Here is a 15,389-nt window from a genome sequence, read left to right on the forward strand (position 1 = left end):
TTGTCACCTTTTTTTTTTTTTTAAACAATATGTTTGTTGGAGAAATTGTTCTATAGACTTGCCGTTAATTTCGGATTTTCCTGATTGCAGCCCCATGATGTTATTTAACATGTTCCTTTGTCCCCTGTATTTTCTGTAGAACTGGTAATTAGGTATAGAGATTTGATCAGATTCAGGTTCAGTTTCTTTTGGCAGGAATACTTCATAGGTGTTGTACACATCCTATGGTATCAAATCAGGAGACCTATAAGCCTAATTGTCTCTCCTTTTGTGATGTCAGGAGCCATTGATCACCATTGCATAAATCCAGGATTTCATTAGGGTTTGCAGTCTGGTAATATTTTTGTTGCTGTTTTTTAACTTTTTAAAATTGAAGTATAGTTGATGTAAAATACTGTATGTTACATGTGTACAATATGGTGATTCACAATTTTTAAAGTTATACTCCATTTATAGTTATTATAAAATATTGGCTATATTCCCCATGTTGTGGAATATATCCTTGTAGATTACTTTATACCGAGTAGTGTGTACCTCTTAATCCCCTACCCTTATATTGTTCTTCCTCATTTTCTTCTCCCCACTGGTAACCACCAGTTTGCTCTCTATATCTGTGAGTCTGCTTCTTTTTGGTTATATTCACTAGTTTGTTGTATTTTTTAGATTCCACATGTAAGAGATATCATACAGCATTTGTCTTTCTCTGTCTGACTTATTTCACTTAGCACAATGCCCTCCAAGTCCATCCATGTTGCTTCAAATGGCAAAATTTCATTCTTTTTATGGCTGTGTAGTTTTCCATTGTGTATGTATATATATATATATACACACACACACCACATCTTCTTTATCCATGCATCTTTTGAACACTTAGATTGCTTCCATATCTTGGCAATTGTAAATATTGTTATGAACATTGGGGTGCATGTATCTTTTCAAATTAGAGTTTTTGTTTTTTTCTGGTATATACCCAAGAGTGGAATTGCTGGGTCATATTGACAGTTCAATTTTTAGTTTTTTGAGAAAACTCCATACTGTTTTGCACAGTGGCTATACCAGTTTATTGATACATTCCCACCAACAGTGTACAAGGCTTCCCTTTCTCCACTACCTCATCTACATTTGTTATTTGTGTTCTATTTGTTGATATGCATTCTGACAGGTGTGAGGTGATATCTCATTGTGTTTCTTTTTTTAATTGAATATAGTTGATTTACAATGTTGTATTAGTTTCTGGTGTTCAGTAAAGTGATTCATATATAGTTTATATATATATATATAAACTATAATGGAAAAGAATATATACATATAAAGAATATATATATATATATATTCTTTTCCATTATAGTTTATTACAAGACACTGAATATAGTTCCCTGTGCTACACAGTGCAGACTGGTAATATTTTAATATTACTATTCCTTCTTCAATTATGAACTGGAATACATCTATATAGAGAAACTTTCCCTTATAAACTATTCCCTCAGGTTATCCTGAGGTGCAGTTCTTCTAGGAAAGGCAAGATAAATGCTTCATTCATTCTTTGTTTAGCTTCTGTCTTCAGAATAATGAGTTGGTTTCCTAGCATTCTCCAAAGGGAACAATGAGGTTTTTCATTCTATTGTTGTAAATATCACCATGACTTTTACAAATTTGAAATGTTCCAATAAAAGTATACATACATAGATGTGGTCCAAGAATAAATGTATGTATATTACATACATGTATACAACACCAATATTACTACTAACAATTTGATCACAGAAAACAGATTAAGATTTCTTTGTAGTTATTTTTGTCCTTAGGATACTTCCCAGTGGGGATACATAGATAAATTCCTATGTTGTAAAGACATTTGGAATAATTTTTTTCTATGTAATTAATCTGCCATCTTTCTACATAATTAGGTTTATTTATTTTATTTTGATTTCAATTATTTTTTAAATTTTACTTGGCTTTAAACTCACATATTTCCAAAGTCTATGCTACAAAACAAGGTACCTTTTTGAAAAGATTAACTTTTTTCCTATCTCACACACCCTGTCTTCTCTATCCCCTCATGGCTAACCATTTTTATTAGTTTTCATTTATTCTTCATTTTAAAATAATATACGTGAATACATTTCTCTATATTATTATTCCTCCCCTTCCTTAGGTAAAAGATACCTGGTGTTTTATTTTTCTTCCTAAACATGTTTGTTTTCTAAACATGCTTGTTTTTCACGCTTAGCCAGTATATCCTGGTAATTACTCCACAGTAGTATACAGATACTGTCTTTATTCATTTTATAGTTGTATACTATTTAAATATGCAAAATAACATAGTAGTTTATTCAACCTGTCTTTTCATTATGGGCATATATGTTGTTCTTAATCTTTTGCTGTTACAAAGAGTGCTATCATTTATAGCCTTGTGCATTCAACTTTCTGTGTTTTTGTTAATGTTTCTTTGGGATAGGTTTCTGGAAGTGAGAGTTTTGCGTCAACACAAATCCATTTGTACTTGTCCTGAATATCATCACATTCTCCTCCATGTCGGTTATGTAATTTTGCATTCCCACCAGCAATGTATGATAATATCTGTTTCCCCACAGCCTTGCCAACAGAGTACGTTGTCAAGCTTGTGGGTTTTTCTCCATCTGATATGCAAGAAATGGTAACTCATAATGGTATTAATTTGCATCTTTTTTTTTTATTATGAGCAGCTTTCTATATGGTCAAAGATCATGTGATTTTTTTTTTCTGTGAGCCATCTGTTTATATTTCTTAACCATTTTTCAAAAGCTCTTTTAGATGTTCTTTATACATCAGGGATAGTGCTCTTTTGTGATACAAGTTCCAACTATTATTATGTGAGGAACATGTACGATTTTTCCTTTTCCATACAGCTATTCAGTTATCCCAACATCAGTCATTAAGAAATGGAACATGGCATTGTTTTGCAGCTGAAAGGGGACAAATGTAGTTGGAATAGGTCAGTGGGAGAGTCATGAAAATAAAGCTAATAAAGTTGGTAAGGGGTAGATTATATAAAATTTTACAGTACAGATTAGAAATTTTCATTTTTATCTTGGTAGCAGTAGATAGACAGTGAGGAGAAGTATATGTCAGGGGGTATTTGAGCAAGCTTCCCTTGGCTGGGGGTGGTCGCAGTGGGTCAATTTCTTTACCCAAGTTGGAGGCAAGACAAGCCACAGAGGTTAAGTAGTAGCAAAGGTCCCAAGGTATGTAGCTGAATTTATACTTGGAATATTTATTCAAATCCCAACATATTTAGTATTAAAAGACATGTAGTTGACTTTTCTTATTCCAATATGGTTCCCATAGATATTGCTAAAATTTCAACTGGCCGCATCTGAATTGCAGTAGCTGTCTGCACGGATGGTGCCTGTAATGTGTGAAACTACTCCCTCCTGTGGGAAGCAACTCAACCTACAGCAGGTCTAGAAATCCCTTATGCAACTGTCTGGAACAGAGTGTGTAGGCATCGTATCGCAGTGGGCTGTACAGGGATACTAGCCATAGATTCGGCTCACTTCTGTTCTTCCCATCAATTGCAGTAATTACTAACTGCCCCACTTGTTAGCACGCCTCCTCTAAATAGTCCACAGTGAGTTCAGCTTGGAAGCTGAATCTTGCTCAAGACACATTTAGTAAATATATCTCTCTAGTTTTACTTTTTAAGGTACATTGTATACATTATTGGACAGCCCCTCTAACCAAACGAAAATATTGGAAGTTAACAAAGGGGTTGGGAAATTATGTATCAGTGTAATCCAGTCAATGTTACAGTCAGTGTCTTTGTGAAGATAATGGCCTATAGCAGCGGTCCTCAACCTTTTTGTCATCAGGGACTGGTTTCTTGGAAGACAGTTTTTCCACGGACAGGGGGTGGCGGGGTGGGATGGTTCAGGCTGTAATGTGAGCGATGGGGAGCGATGGGGAGCGACAGATGAAGCTTCGCTCGCTGGCCTGCCGTTCACCTCCCGCTGTGCGGCCGGGTTCCTAACAGGCCTCGGACTGGTACCGGTCTGCAGCCCGGAGGTTGGGGATGCCTGGCCTATAGGATCCTAAACACTCTCTTAGTGCCACCTAACTGACAAAGGAAAAATAATGTAAATACAGTGTTGAGTTAAAACTTTTAAGGGTCAGGTTTATAACTTGTAATGAACTGAGGTGAATTGGGATCTATTTCAGTTTGTATATACTGAAATGAAACAATTCATTCGAAAAACAATCCCCTTGAAATGGAACAATCTAGCACTAGGTGATAGGGTTAACACAGGTGGAGAATCATGGTTTGACTTGAAACAAACCCAACAAGGCAAAAATTAAATAAAAAACCTACTTCTGATTGATGCCCTTCTCTTTAAGTTCTGAACATTTTTACTTTCTTATGAAGAAAAGGGTCTCACAAGAATAAAGGGGCGTCACCTCGTCTTTGGCAAAAAATTCCCCTAAAATAGAGTGGTGCAAATATATTCGCTATTTAAAAACATCACTTTGGCTGCTTCACGGTGAATGGATCAGAGGAAAGCAAGAGTGGAAGTGGGGATACCAGTCATTCAGGTGATAAACAATGGAGGAAAGTAGATGGATTTGAGAGATGTTTAGGAGTTATAAACCATGGGAATTGGTGATTCACTGGATGTCAACGGTAAGGAAGAGGAAGAGTCAAAGGTAATTGTCAACTGTGGCTAGACTTTTCCAGATAGACCTTAAGTACACATAAATGGAAAATCTCTCAGCTTTGCAGTACAGACACTAATAAAGGGAGCTTGTCCTGGTGCTGGCACGATAAGAAAGTCAAGGCCTTTAGCCTGCTTATTACATTTGCGTGACATGGCTCACTGAGCACATTGATGGTTACTGACACAAAGCAATGGGTTCCACTTTAATAATTTAACGATCTGGAGCACATCTTACTCAATGTGGTGAGGATGCCCACCATCCACTGGGCTTGGCTTTATGAGATTCAAGGAAACCAATGGGAAGATGAGCCTACCTAGCTGCCTATTTGGCTCATTTTTATCCTTTATGCAGCTGATTTGCTGCTTTAGAAGTAAATCAATGCAAAAGGAACTGAATCGAGTTCAAGTTGTCATTTGTATTTACCCTCAATCTTAAACCAGTGAGTCTCTGGCTTGAGCACTTGACTAGGCATCTGGTTATGCTACTGTTTGAGATGGGGACCATAGTGGAGGAGAACTGGGCCTTTTATTTTGCTGCTGTTGTTGTAACTGCTGTTGCTGCAGCTGTGTGAGAGGTAAAGAAAATAAATTCCGTTTTGGATATGTTGACTTTAAGGTCGCTTTGATATTCCAAATGGAAATAGGAACTAAGCAGTTGTATATAGGGGTCCAGATCCCAGAAGAAAGTTGTGGGCTAAAGATAAAAATGTGAGAATCCTTAGCCAAACAGATAGAAATGGAAATTATGAACATGAATGAGATCACCTAGGGAGAGAGTATAGTCAGAAGAGGAGCAAGAACGGGACTCTGAGAGAAACACGCTATTTGTCAAGGACAGAGAGCGGGCTGAGAAGACAGATGTATATAGCAGAATAGGGAAGAGAAGCTTGGGAGACTGTTTCAAGGGGAACGTGATCAACTGTCAAATGTTATTGAGAGTCATGTAAAATGCAAACTGTCCACTGGATTTAGCGAGCAAAGTTTATTGATAGCCTTAAGCGAAAGCTGTTTTGGTATAGCGGTGGTAGCTAAAGCCAGATAGAAATAGTTTTAGGAGTGCCTGGGAGGTGAGGAGAGGACACCAAATATAGAAAACCCTTGAGGAGCTTAACTTTGAGGGGATGGAGAGAGATTAACAGATTTTAGGAAGCCAGGAAAGAAGAGAGAGCAAAGTAGTGATAGTATATGTGCTAAATGTTACATAAATTAAATTCCACAAACATTTGTTGATCACATGAGGGGCACAGGGCAGGGAACTGAGAATTGCAAGATGAGAGAGTAGAAAGCAGTCCTTCCCCTCAAGGTGCTCAAAGTTGAATAGGGGAGAAACAGCTAAATAATTATGTATAAGGACAGTGTAGTAACACATGCGCTAGACACAGTGGTAGCATAGTATGTTTGTTACGAAGGAGAACAGGGAAGACATTTAAAGTCACGTTTAAACTGAGTTATGAATTCTTAACTGTTTTCTCGGATGACTATGAGAAAGGTATTCCAGGCAGAGAGAAAAGCATCATTTACCGGAAAACTGCATATACAGCCTTTAAAGAATATGTGTTCTTGGAATGGCATTGTCTAGATATAAATCCTGCCTCCAAAATTACCAGCTCTGTGACTTTGGGTAATGACCATACCTTTGCCAAGCCTCCACTTCCTCATCTATAAAATGAAAGCTGATAATTCCTACCTTAGATTTTTAGGGAGGCATAAAAGCTGAGATGCACTGAATTCAGCAGCTGGTACACAGTAAATATTCAATATACATTAGTTCTTGTTATTACTGTAGGATCTAAAATGCAAAAAGTGTGGCAAGGTATGAAGCTAAAGAAGGTAATCAGGAACCAGATCATGATGGATTTGTCAGGAAATTCAGCATTGTTCCCAGCACTAATGAAAAGAAACTGGTGCAATTATTAGAAGACAAACTAAAGTCAGGCTTAATTCTACCAAAAAAAAATTTTTTTTTCAGGAAGCATCTTAATTATAATCTCCTGTTGATGAAGCCTAAAGCAACAGCTATGTACAAGTACCTCTCAGGCTACTAATTAGGAGGCTGAACTGTTAACCTCTAACTGTGCAATTTGCAATTTTTTTTTTTTTTACATTACAACATCTTGTAACACAATGCATTATTTTTCATTAAGATTGTTGCTAAACTTCAGTTTTCTAATTCTTCTCTTTATATTTTTTGGTATTTAAAAAGAAAAACTGGTAGTATGGCAATGCTTTGATTTCAGTAAAAAAGCTCTTTCACCTCTACCACCAAAACAAAACAAAACACACTAGGGTTAGCTGATCATATACTATAGCTGACCTTAAGAGTATGGTAAGGGCATTTTTAAGTGTAGAGTTAGACTCCATAAAAAAACTGCAGGTAGACCTAAGGAAATTTGCATTGGAACTGTGGTCTCTATCCTTTTGTCATAGTTTGGATGGATAAAGGTTACTCTAGTCCAAAAAGTCAGTGGTTTCTCTCTTAGATTTTTATTTTGAGGTAGTTCAACTTCTCACTTATGTAAGCAATGTTCCTTCTGTAGAAGAAAATTTTGCTTTGAAAAGATAATTCTGGGTCACTGCTGCCTCGAGTACTTAATTTAACCTGTTGAGTAATTTTTTTTTATTGAGGTAAGATTGGTATGTAACATTACATTAATTTCAGGTGTACGACATAATGATTTGATATATGTATACACCACAAAGTGATCAACACAGTAAGTCTAATTACCATCCATACAGTTGACCACTTTCGCCCATTTTGCCCACCCCCAACTGTCTTCTCCTCTGGTAACCACCAATTTTTTCTCTGTATCTTTGAGTTTAGTTTTGTTTTGTCTGTTCATTTGTTTTCTTCTTTAGATTCCACATGTAAGTGAAATCTTATGGTATTTGTCTTTCTCTGACTTATACCACTTATCATGATACCCTCAAGTTCCATCCATGTTGTCACAAATGGCAACATTTCTTTTTTTTATGGCTAAGTAGTATTCCACTGTATATACATACACCACATCTTCTCTATCCATTCACCTATCAAGGGACACTTAGGTTGCTTCCATATCTTGGCTATTTTGTAAATAATGTTGCAATTCAAGTGCATACATCTTTTCAAATTAGTGTTTTTGTGTTCAGCAAATACCAACAAGTGGAAGAGCTGGACCATATAGTAGTTTTATTTTTAATTTTTTGAGGAATCTCCATAATGTTTTCCATAGTGGCTGCACCAGTTTACACTCCCACCAACAATGTACAAGTGTTCTCTTTTCTCCACATCCTTTCCAACATTTGTTAAATTTTGTCTTTTTGATAGTAGTCATCCTAATGGGTGTGAGTTGCTATCTCATTGCAGTTTTGATTTGCATTTCCATGATAATTAGTGATGCTGAACATCTTTTCATGTGCCTGTTGGCCATCTGTATCTCTTCTCTAGAAAAATGTCTATTTAGATCCTCAGCCCATTTTAAAATCAGATTGTTTGATTTCTTGCTATTGAGTTGTTTGAATTCTTATACATTTTGGGTATGAACCCCTTATCAGATATATGATTTGTATTCCCATTCAGTAAGTTGTCTTTTAATTTTGTTGATGGTTTCCTTTGCTATGCAGAAGCTTTTAAGTTTGATGTAGTCTCACTTATTTTTGCTTTGGCTACCTTTGCTTTCGGATTCAGTCCAAAATTTCAGTGCCAAGACCAATGTCAAGGATCTTACTGCCTATGTTTTCTTCTAGGAGTTTTATGGTTTCAGGTCTTACATTCAAGTCTTTAATCCATTTTGAGTTAATTTTTGCCTATGGTATAAGATAGTAGTCTAGTTTCATTCTTTTGATGTAGCTATCCAGTTTCCCACTGTATATTCTTGGCTCCCTTGTTGTTAGTTAATTGACCATATATTTGTGGGTCTATTTCTGGGCTCCCTATTCTGTTCCACTTACCTGTGTGCCTATTTTTATGACAATATCATACTGTTCTGATACTATAGCTTTGCAGTATAGTTTGAAATCATGGACTGTGATACCTCCAGTTTTGTTCTTCTTTCTCAGGATTGCTTTGGCCATTTGTGGTCTTTTGAGGTTTCATACAAATTTTAGTATTGTTTGTTCTAGTCCTTGAAAAATGGCATTGTAATTTTTGATAGGGATTACATTGAATCTGTAGAATGCTTTGGGTAATATGGATATTTCAACAATATTAATTCTTCCAATCCAGGAGCATGGAATATTTTTCAATATTTTGTGTCTTATTTCTTTCACCAATGTCTTATAGTTTTCAGTATACAAGTCTTTCACCTTGTATTAATTTATTCCTAGGTATTTTATTCTTTTTGATACAATTATAAATGGGATTGTTTTCTTAATTTCTCCTTCTGATAGTTGGTTATTAGTTTAAAGAAAGCAACAGGTTTCTATACATTGATTTTGTATCCTGCAACTATAGTGAATTCATTTATTAGTTCTAACTATTGTTCCGTGGAGTCTTTCTTTATACAGTATTATGTCATCTGTAAATAGTGACAGTTTTACTTCTTTCCTTCCAATTTGGATGCCTTTATTTTTGAGTATTTTTAAAGTTGAAAGTATCATCCTGATATCTTCATTTGGGAATTTTCCACTCCTGACGAATCCAGTGGTATAATCTTTTTACTGGAATGGTTAATGCTGATTTTAGTATTTGATATGGCATGTATTATTGCTATTTTTGATGCGTGGTATGGAGTGATTTGTGTTACCTCTTGCGTGTGTGTGTTTCAACTTCCCTAATTTTTTTCTGATGGCCTGAGCTTATAAATTAAGCCTCATTTTAGCATGTATCCATCTATCTATCTATCTATATACACAATTGGGTCGATTCTTCAAGATGTTTAATCAAGCTTATTTCGTCCAATTAGTCGAACACAATTTCCTATGGTAGGAGGTCCTGAACTACTGCCAGCATTGTAGGTCTTATCTTTAGGTTTGCAGATGTTTAATAACCACACTGAGATGATCTAAGAGTGCAGGGCAATTTCTTTCAAGCAGTGGCTTTGGATTTCGAAATTTTTTGTTTTTGTTTTTCCCCCAAGATCTACCTTAACATCTGTCACCCAGTACACGTGTATATGACTGAATAAAGAGTGTTACTGCAGAATACTTACTCGACTATCCGAGAGGTTCCTGAAATTTTTCACTCTGTTTCAGATATAAGAAAAACTGTACCCTTTCCAGGTGGAAACCGGTTAAGCTGATTTCACGAACTACTAGTGGGTCGTTAAAGGCAGACTGAAATCGCTCCTCTAGTAGTCTCCGCTGCTGCTCCTTCTGTCCCAGCCTTTTGGAAATGCATTGCAGAAGTTACCGAGCCGCAGCTGCGGTTCGTTCCTAGAGGGTGGGCCGGTTTTCTTCCTGGGAAGCAGCAGGGTGCCAACCTACCGCCCCAGACTCGGTGGATGATGCGGGGCTCGACCCGTTTCCCTGCCTACCAGCTTCCTCGAAGTCCGTCCCGCCTCCTTCATCTGCTCTCCGCGAATTTAGTGCCTCCCGGGAGAAGTGGGCCGAGCGCCGAGCGATCGATGCCTCCTCCCCGCCCTGGGAGCCGCCATTTTGGGGGGAGGAGAAACACTCGTAGGGGCGGCTGCGGGTCAATGGGATGTTGACTAGCTTCTGCTTCTCTTGCCAGCGCTGTGGAGCCGGGGCAGAAGCCTCCACCGGGGCCGCTCCTCCGGCTGCCTCTCCGGAATGAGGCCTCAGTTCCCGCGCAGGACGGCTTCCTTTTTCTTCCGAGAGTAAGTGGCGGCCGGCGGCGCGGCACGTCCCCGCGCACCCTCCGCTGTCAGTTACCCCGCGCGCCCCAGTCCCTCCCCCGCCCCGCTGGGCTCTCGGCGCAGACTCGCTTGTTTATTTCTGCAGGAGTCCAAGGAGAGGCCGAAGCCGAGACGATGCCTGGGAAGCTGAAGGTGAAAATCGTGGCCGGGCGCCATTTGCCGGTGATGGACCGAGCTAGTGACCTGACTGATGCCTTCGTGGAGGTTGGTGCAAGGTCCTGCCCCTCCAAACACAAGGAGCGCCGAGCCCTGTGAAGGATCTTAGTCACCTCGCCCGCAGCCTCTCAGCCTATTCCCCTGTCGACCGCCCTGCTGGGTGCCGTGCGGCTGACTGCCGAGACTGCAGCCCATGTGATAGGAGCCCTGCTCGCAGGCGTCCGCGGCGCGCTGTGCCGCGCGGGGAGGCTGTTACTGCTCTGCCTGCAGGGTGACCCTGATGTCAGGACTCCTAACAGGCCACCTGCCAGTCAGGACATCCCAAGGAGTGACCACGCGGCCACTGAAACACACACACACACACACACACACCCTTCTTTGCGGGGGGGGAGGGTAGCTAGCTTTTAATGCTAGAGTGATGGAGATGATGTTTAAGAATGTAGATACGGTCCGTTATGGGCACTGGGGGAGCTGCAAGGCGATCTAGTCTTTAACATAGGATTTTCTGAATCATCAGTGTAAGTTCTAAAACACAAGTGTAACACTTTTGTTCTCTCGTATAGACTGGTAGGTCTGAGGAGCTGTTTCAGGGTAATTTAGTGCCTTGTGGTAGGAAGCCAATTAAGTGCCATGGATTTAAATTGCAAAATTGCTTTTTAAATCTAATGATTAGTTTAAAACTCATGCTAATTAGCACAGGCCCCGGAAAGTAATAATCCAGAGAAAGAAGCCAAGTAAGATTGTAATAAAAATTGTCACGATGAGCCAGAGCATTAGAACGATAACCATTTGGGCTATTAATGTTTAGAGTTGATAGATGCATGATAATATACAGCCTGATTCCATATCAATATACAATATTATTGATGTTCGTTAAAGATTCTCTGACCTAATCAGACATTGCCATTGCAATTCTCAAGCTCAACTTCATTTTTATGTGAGGAACAGTTACTGGGTGTGTTCTTGGGCCAGGTGATAGGTCATGGGGATACACAGATTGCCAAAGCCTCGTCTTTGCTTTCCGGTATCTCAGAGACTGACCCACACAGTTTAGGTTAATAATAGCTAATACGTATTGAGTCTCATTATTGCCAGGTCTGTGCTAAGTTTTTTTCAATTCTTAGTCCTTATAACAGTCCTGCTATTGTATTATTTTCCCATATTGTAATTGAAGTACCTGAAAGACACAAGTTTTTTGTTTATTTGTTTTAATATCACATGGACTTTTGTTTCCAAGCAATATATACTTGTAATCAATTAAAACATATCTGAAAGGAACCATGAAACCTGAGAACTGCTATGGGGACTTGCTGGTACATAAGAACCTAGCAAATTCAGGAAACAAGGGAAAATGTTCTGAGATAACATTTGCATCGTCAACCTCTATTGACTGTTTTTACAATTAAAAATATTTTATAACTTAAAAAAAAGCCTAGGAACAGTAAATAATTTGCCTAAGGTGCCTTAACCTTGTAAATCTCCAAAGCCTAGTGGTTTGTTAATCCACGGTGCAAATACTGACTCTCCAGACAAGATGATGTGTGTTTCTGTAGACTGTGGAAACTTAATTCTGTCTCTGAAGGTTTAGGGAGGTTTCCTAAAAAAAGTGACATTTGAACTGGGCCTTGTAGGGTACCCAGGATTTTACCAGGCAGAGGGAACATCAGAGGCACAGAGTGGCATACATGGTGTGTTAGGAAACCATCTTAGTTTGGGATGTGTCTGGAGTCAAAGCGGATGTGTGCGTAGTGGAGGTTGTGAGGGATAAGGCTGGGAAGGTAGGTTGGCGCCAGCGCCCTTTTATGTGTTTTTTGTAAATAGAGGGTAAACGGGGGAAGTTCTTCAAGCAGAAAAGAAGTAAGATCATGTTTAGATTAGGTTGTTTCTTTGTACGATGACTTGAATGGTGATGTTATCGATGGACTGGATAGATGAGAGATGAGGCAAGGAGATAAGTTAAGAAGGTGGTAAAATTACCCAGATAATATGTGCACATTTAGAATGGCAATGGGAACGGATTAAAGGGGAAAGATTTGAGGGACATTTCTTAGGTAAAATTCTCAGGCCTTGGTAACAAATGGCTTTTGCTGGTGAGGGAGGGGTTGGATTAAAGGGTGACTCATTAATTCCTTCTTTCAACAAATAGTTACTGAGTGTCTCCTCTTTGCCAGGCCCCATGCTAGTCACCGATCTAGCTGATGCATATGTGCTGGTGAACAAAATAGACTTGGTTCCTGTTTTTATGGAGTTTATATTTTGGTGGGGGAGCCAGACATTAAAAAGTAAAGAAAGAGTACATTTATTTATTTATATTTATATTTTTTATTTATTGGCTGCATTGGGTCTTCGTTGCTGCGTGTGGGCTTTCTCTAGTTGTGGCGAGCGGGGGCTATTCTTCATCGTGGTGCGCGGGCTTCTCATTGCAGTGGCTTCTTTTGTTGCGGAGCATGGGCTCTAGGGAGCGCGGGCTTCACTATCAGTAGTTGTGGCTCCTGGGCTCTATAGAGCACAGGCTCAGCAGTTATGGTGCACGGGCTTAGTTGCTCCGCAGCACCTGGGATCTTCCTGGACCAGGGATTGAACCCGTTTCCCCTGCATTGGCAGGTGGATTCTTAACCACTGCGCCACCAGGGAAGTCCCAAGAGTACATTTATAATTACAAGTTGTGATGAGTGCCATGAAAGAAAATGATAGAGAATCTCAGGAACTTTAGGTTGAATTATCAGGGGAGGCCTCCGAGGAAGTGCCAGTTAGGCAGAGACCTGTGGATGAGAAGGAGCTAGCTGCTCAGGGTGTGTTTGTATGTGTGTGTGTGTGTCTGTGTGTCTGTGTGTGTGTCTGTGTGTCTGTGTAGGGGAGGGGCCGGGCAAAAGGGGCCGGAGGATAGGAGAGTCTCAGCAGAGGGAAGATCCTGAGGGTTTGCTTTGTTTTAGGAAGTGAAGGAAGATGTGTGTGCTGGCATGTAGTAAGTGAAGGGGAGAGTGCTGTAAGGTAACGTTGGAGAGTTAATCAGGGAGCCAGTTGTGCAGGATCCTAGAGGCCATGACTGAAGGTTGGATTTTATTCTCAGTTCAGAGGGAAGCACTTGTTGAGATGAGCACTCTTGTTGCTGTTTGGAGAATGGACTGCAGAGGGGAAAGAGCTGAAGCAGGCAGCTAGTTAGGAGATTCCATTATAGTTCAAAAAAGAGGCAGTGAGGGTCAAGGTGATGGTTTTGCTAGCAGAAGTGGATGGATTCCAGATATGCTTTGAAGATAGACAGTAGAGGATTTGTTGGTAGACTGGAGTAGGGATCAGGGAAAGGGAGACTGAAAGGTGATTCCTAGCTTTCTGGAGTCACTGGGGCAATTTTCTCACTCTCCATGGGGTTGAGATAAATTGAGTGGGTTGAGAATCAGCTTCCATTTGGGCATGCTAAATTTGAGATGTCTTTGGTTCCTTTAATTGGAGTTGTCAAGGAGAAAGTTGGATTTGTGAGTATGGTGTTTTGAAGAGAGATATGAGTTAAAAATAAGCTCACACAGGCCAGTGCTTCTCAACTCTGTGAGACCCGGTCTGCCTTTATATAGCAGGTATTTTGAAATCTTCCCTTTACTATCTTGGTATGATATCTATAGCTAATATAACCTATCTATGCCCACAGTTTAAAAATATCAGTATAATGCTCTAACTGTAATATGATAGAGAAATAAAAGTATTTTTTAATGTGTTTCAATATGGAAGTGCTTGTTAATGACCGCAGAAGACATGAAGTAATCAGGTTGCGCCCATGATATTTACTGAGCCTTTGTTTATATCAGATACTATACTGGCTGTTGTAAAGCATGCTGGGGATAGAGCAGTGAGCAAAATGAAAGTTTCTGTAGTCACGGAACTTAGGTTCTAGTGGGAGGAAGGAGTTAATCAAAAAAATAGTTAAGTAAGAGATAAAATATGCTAGATGGTGAGAAGCTCCCCATGTGGAGAAAATAAAGCAGAATTCAGGATAGGAAGTACCTCACCTCCATGTAAAATCACGTGAACATGACTGCTCCTCTCACAGAGTGAGACAGGTGTGTAGTTTTGGCATCTCGGATGGGCCTTCACTGCCATTGGTTATCTGATTTCCCAAAATACACTACAGTCAACTCATGGGAAAAAAAGAGTTGTCCATTAATTTTCACAGTGGTTGCATTTCTTGACAGTTAATGTGTATTAAAACCCATCATAATATTCTATCTATAAACCTGAGTTAGGGTCTAGGTGGGTTTTTCGCCCATGTGGCTATCTGGTGTGGATATTTGAAAGTCATGACATGAGACAAGTCTTCATTGTTGGGGACTGTCTCTTGAATTGCAGGACACCTAGCATCTCTGGTCTTCCTTACCAAATACTATTATTATTCATCCCAAAAACGAAATTTTTGAAATTTAGAAATTATTCGTCCCTAAATTTGTAAAGTTTCTTTAGAAGTTGGTTCTGTCCCTTTTGCAAACCATTGACTTAAGGGAGAGAAGAGGGAGCGAGAAGATGGATGGATCCTTGAATGAACATGACATTAAGAATTTATTAGAGGTGGAGGACTAGGGGAAGGACACTGAGATTGTTAGCCAGTGGGTGGGAGAAAAATCCAGAAAGTAATGTCTCAGAAGGCAAGAGAGGAAGTTTCTAGAAAGAGGAAATCCTCAACTGTCAAATGGCACTGAGAGGTCAAGTAAGGGGACAGAAATCACTGGATTGGACAACATAAGGATGTTAAGGGTCCTGG

General features: G+C 39.5%; 1 protein-coding gene across 19 annotated transcripts in view; it reads left to right on the forward strand.

Annotated features, from left to right (window-relative positions):
* Window positions 1–10,600: 10,600 nt before the first annotated feature.
* Window positions 10,601–15,389, forward strand: part of C2CD5 (C2 calcium dependent domain containing 5) — a gene marked incomplete at both ends in the record, with an annotated part of 81,627 nt that continues 76,838 nt past the window's right edge. For all 19 annotated transcript variants that reach the window (XM_079714260.1, XM_079714270.1, XM_079714267.1 and 16 more), the window contains one exon: window positions 10,601–10,690. In XM_079714260.1, coding sequence (XP_079570386.1) covers window positions 10,601–10,690 — 90 coding nt within the window. The remainder of the gene's footprint in view (window positions 10,691–15,389) is intronic.

Source organism: Hyperoodon ampullatus (genome assembly GCF_949752795.1).
Source record: "Hyperoodon ampullatus genome assembly, chromosome: 11".
NCBI classification, from domain to species: domain Eukaryota; kingdom Metazoa; phylum Chordata; class Mammalia; order Artiodactyla; family Ziphiidae; genus Hyperoodon; species Hyperoodon ampullatus.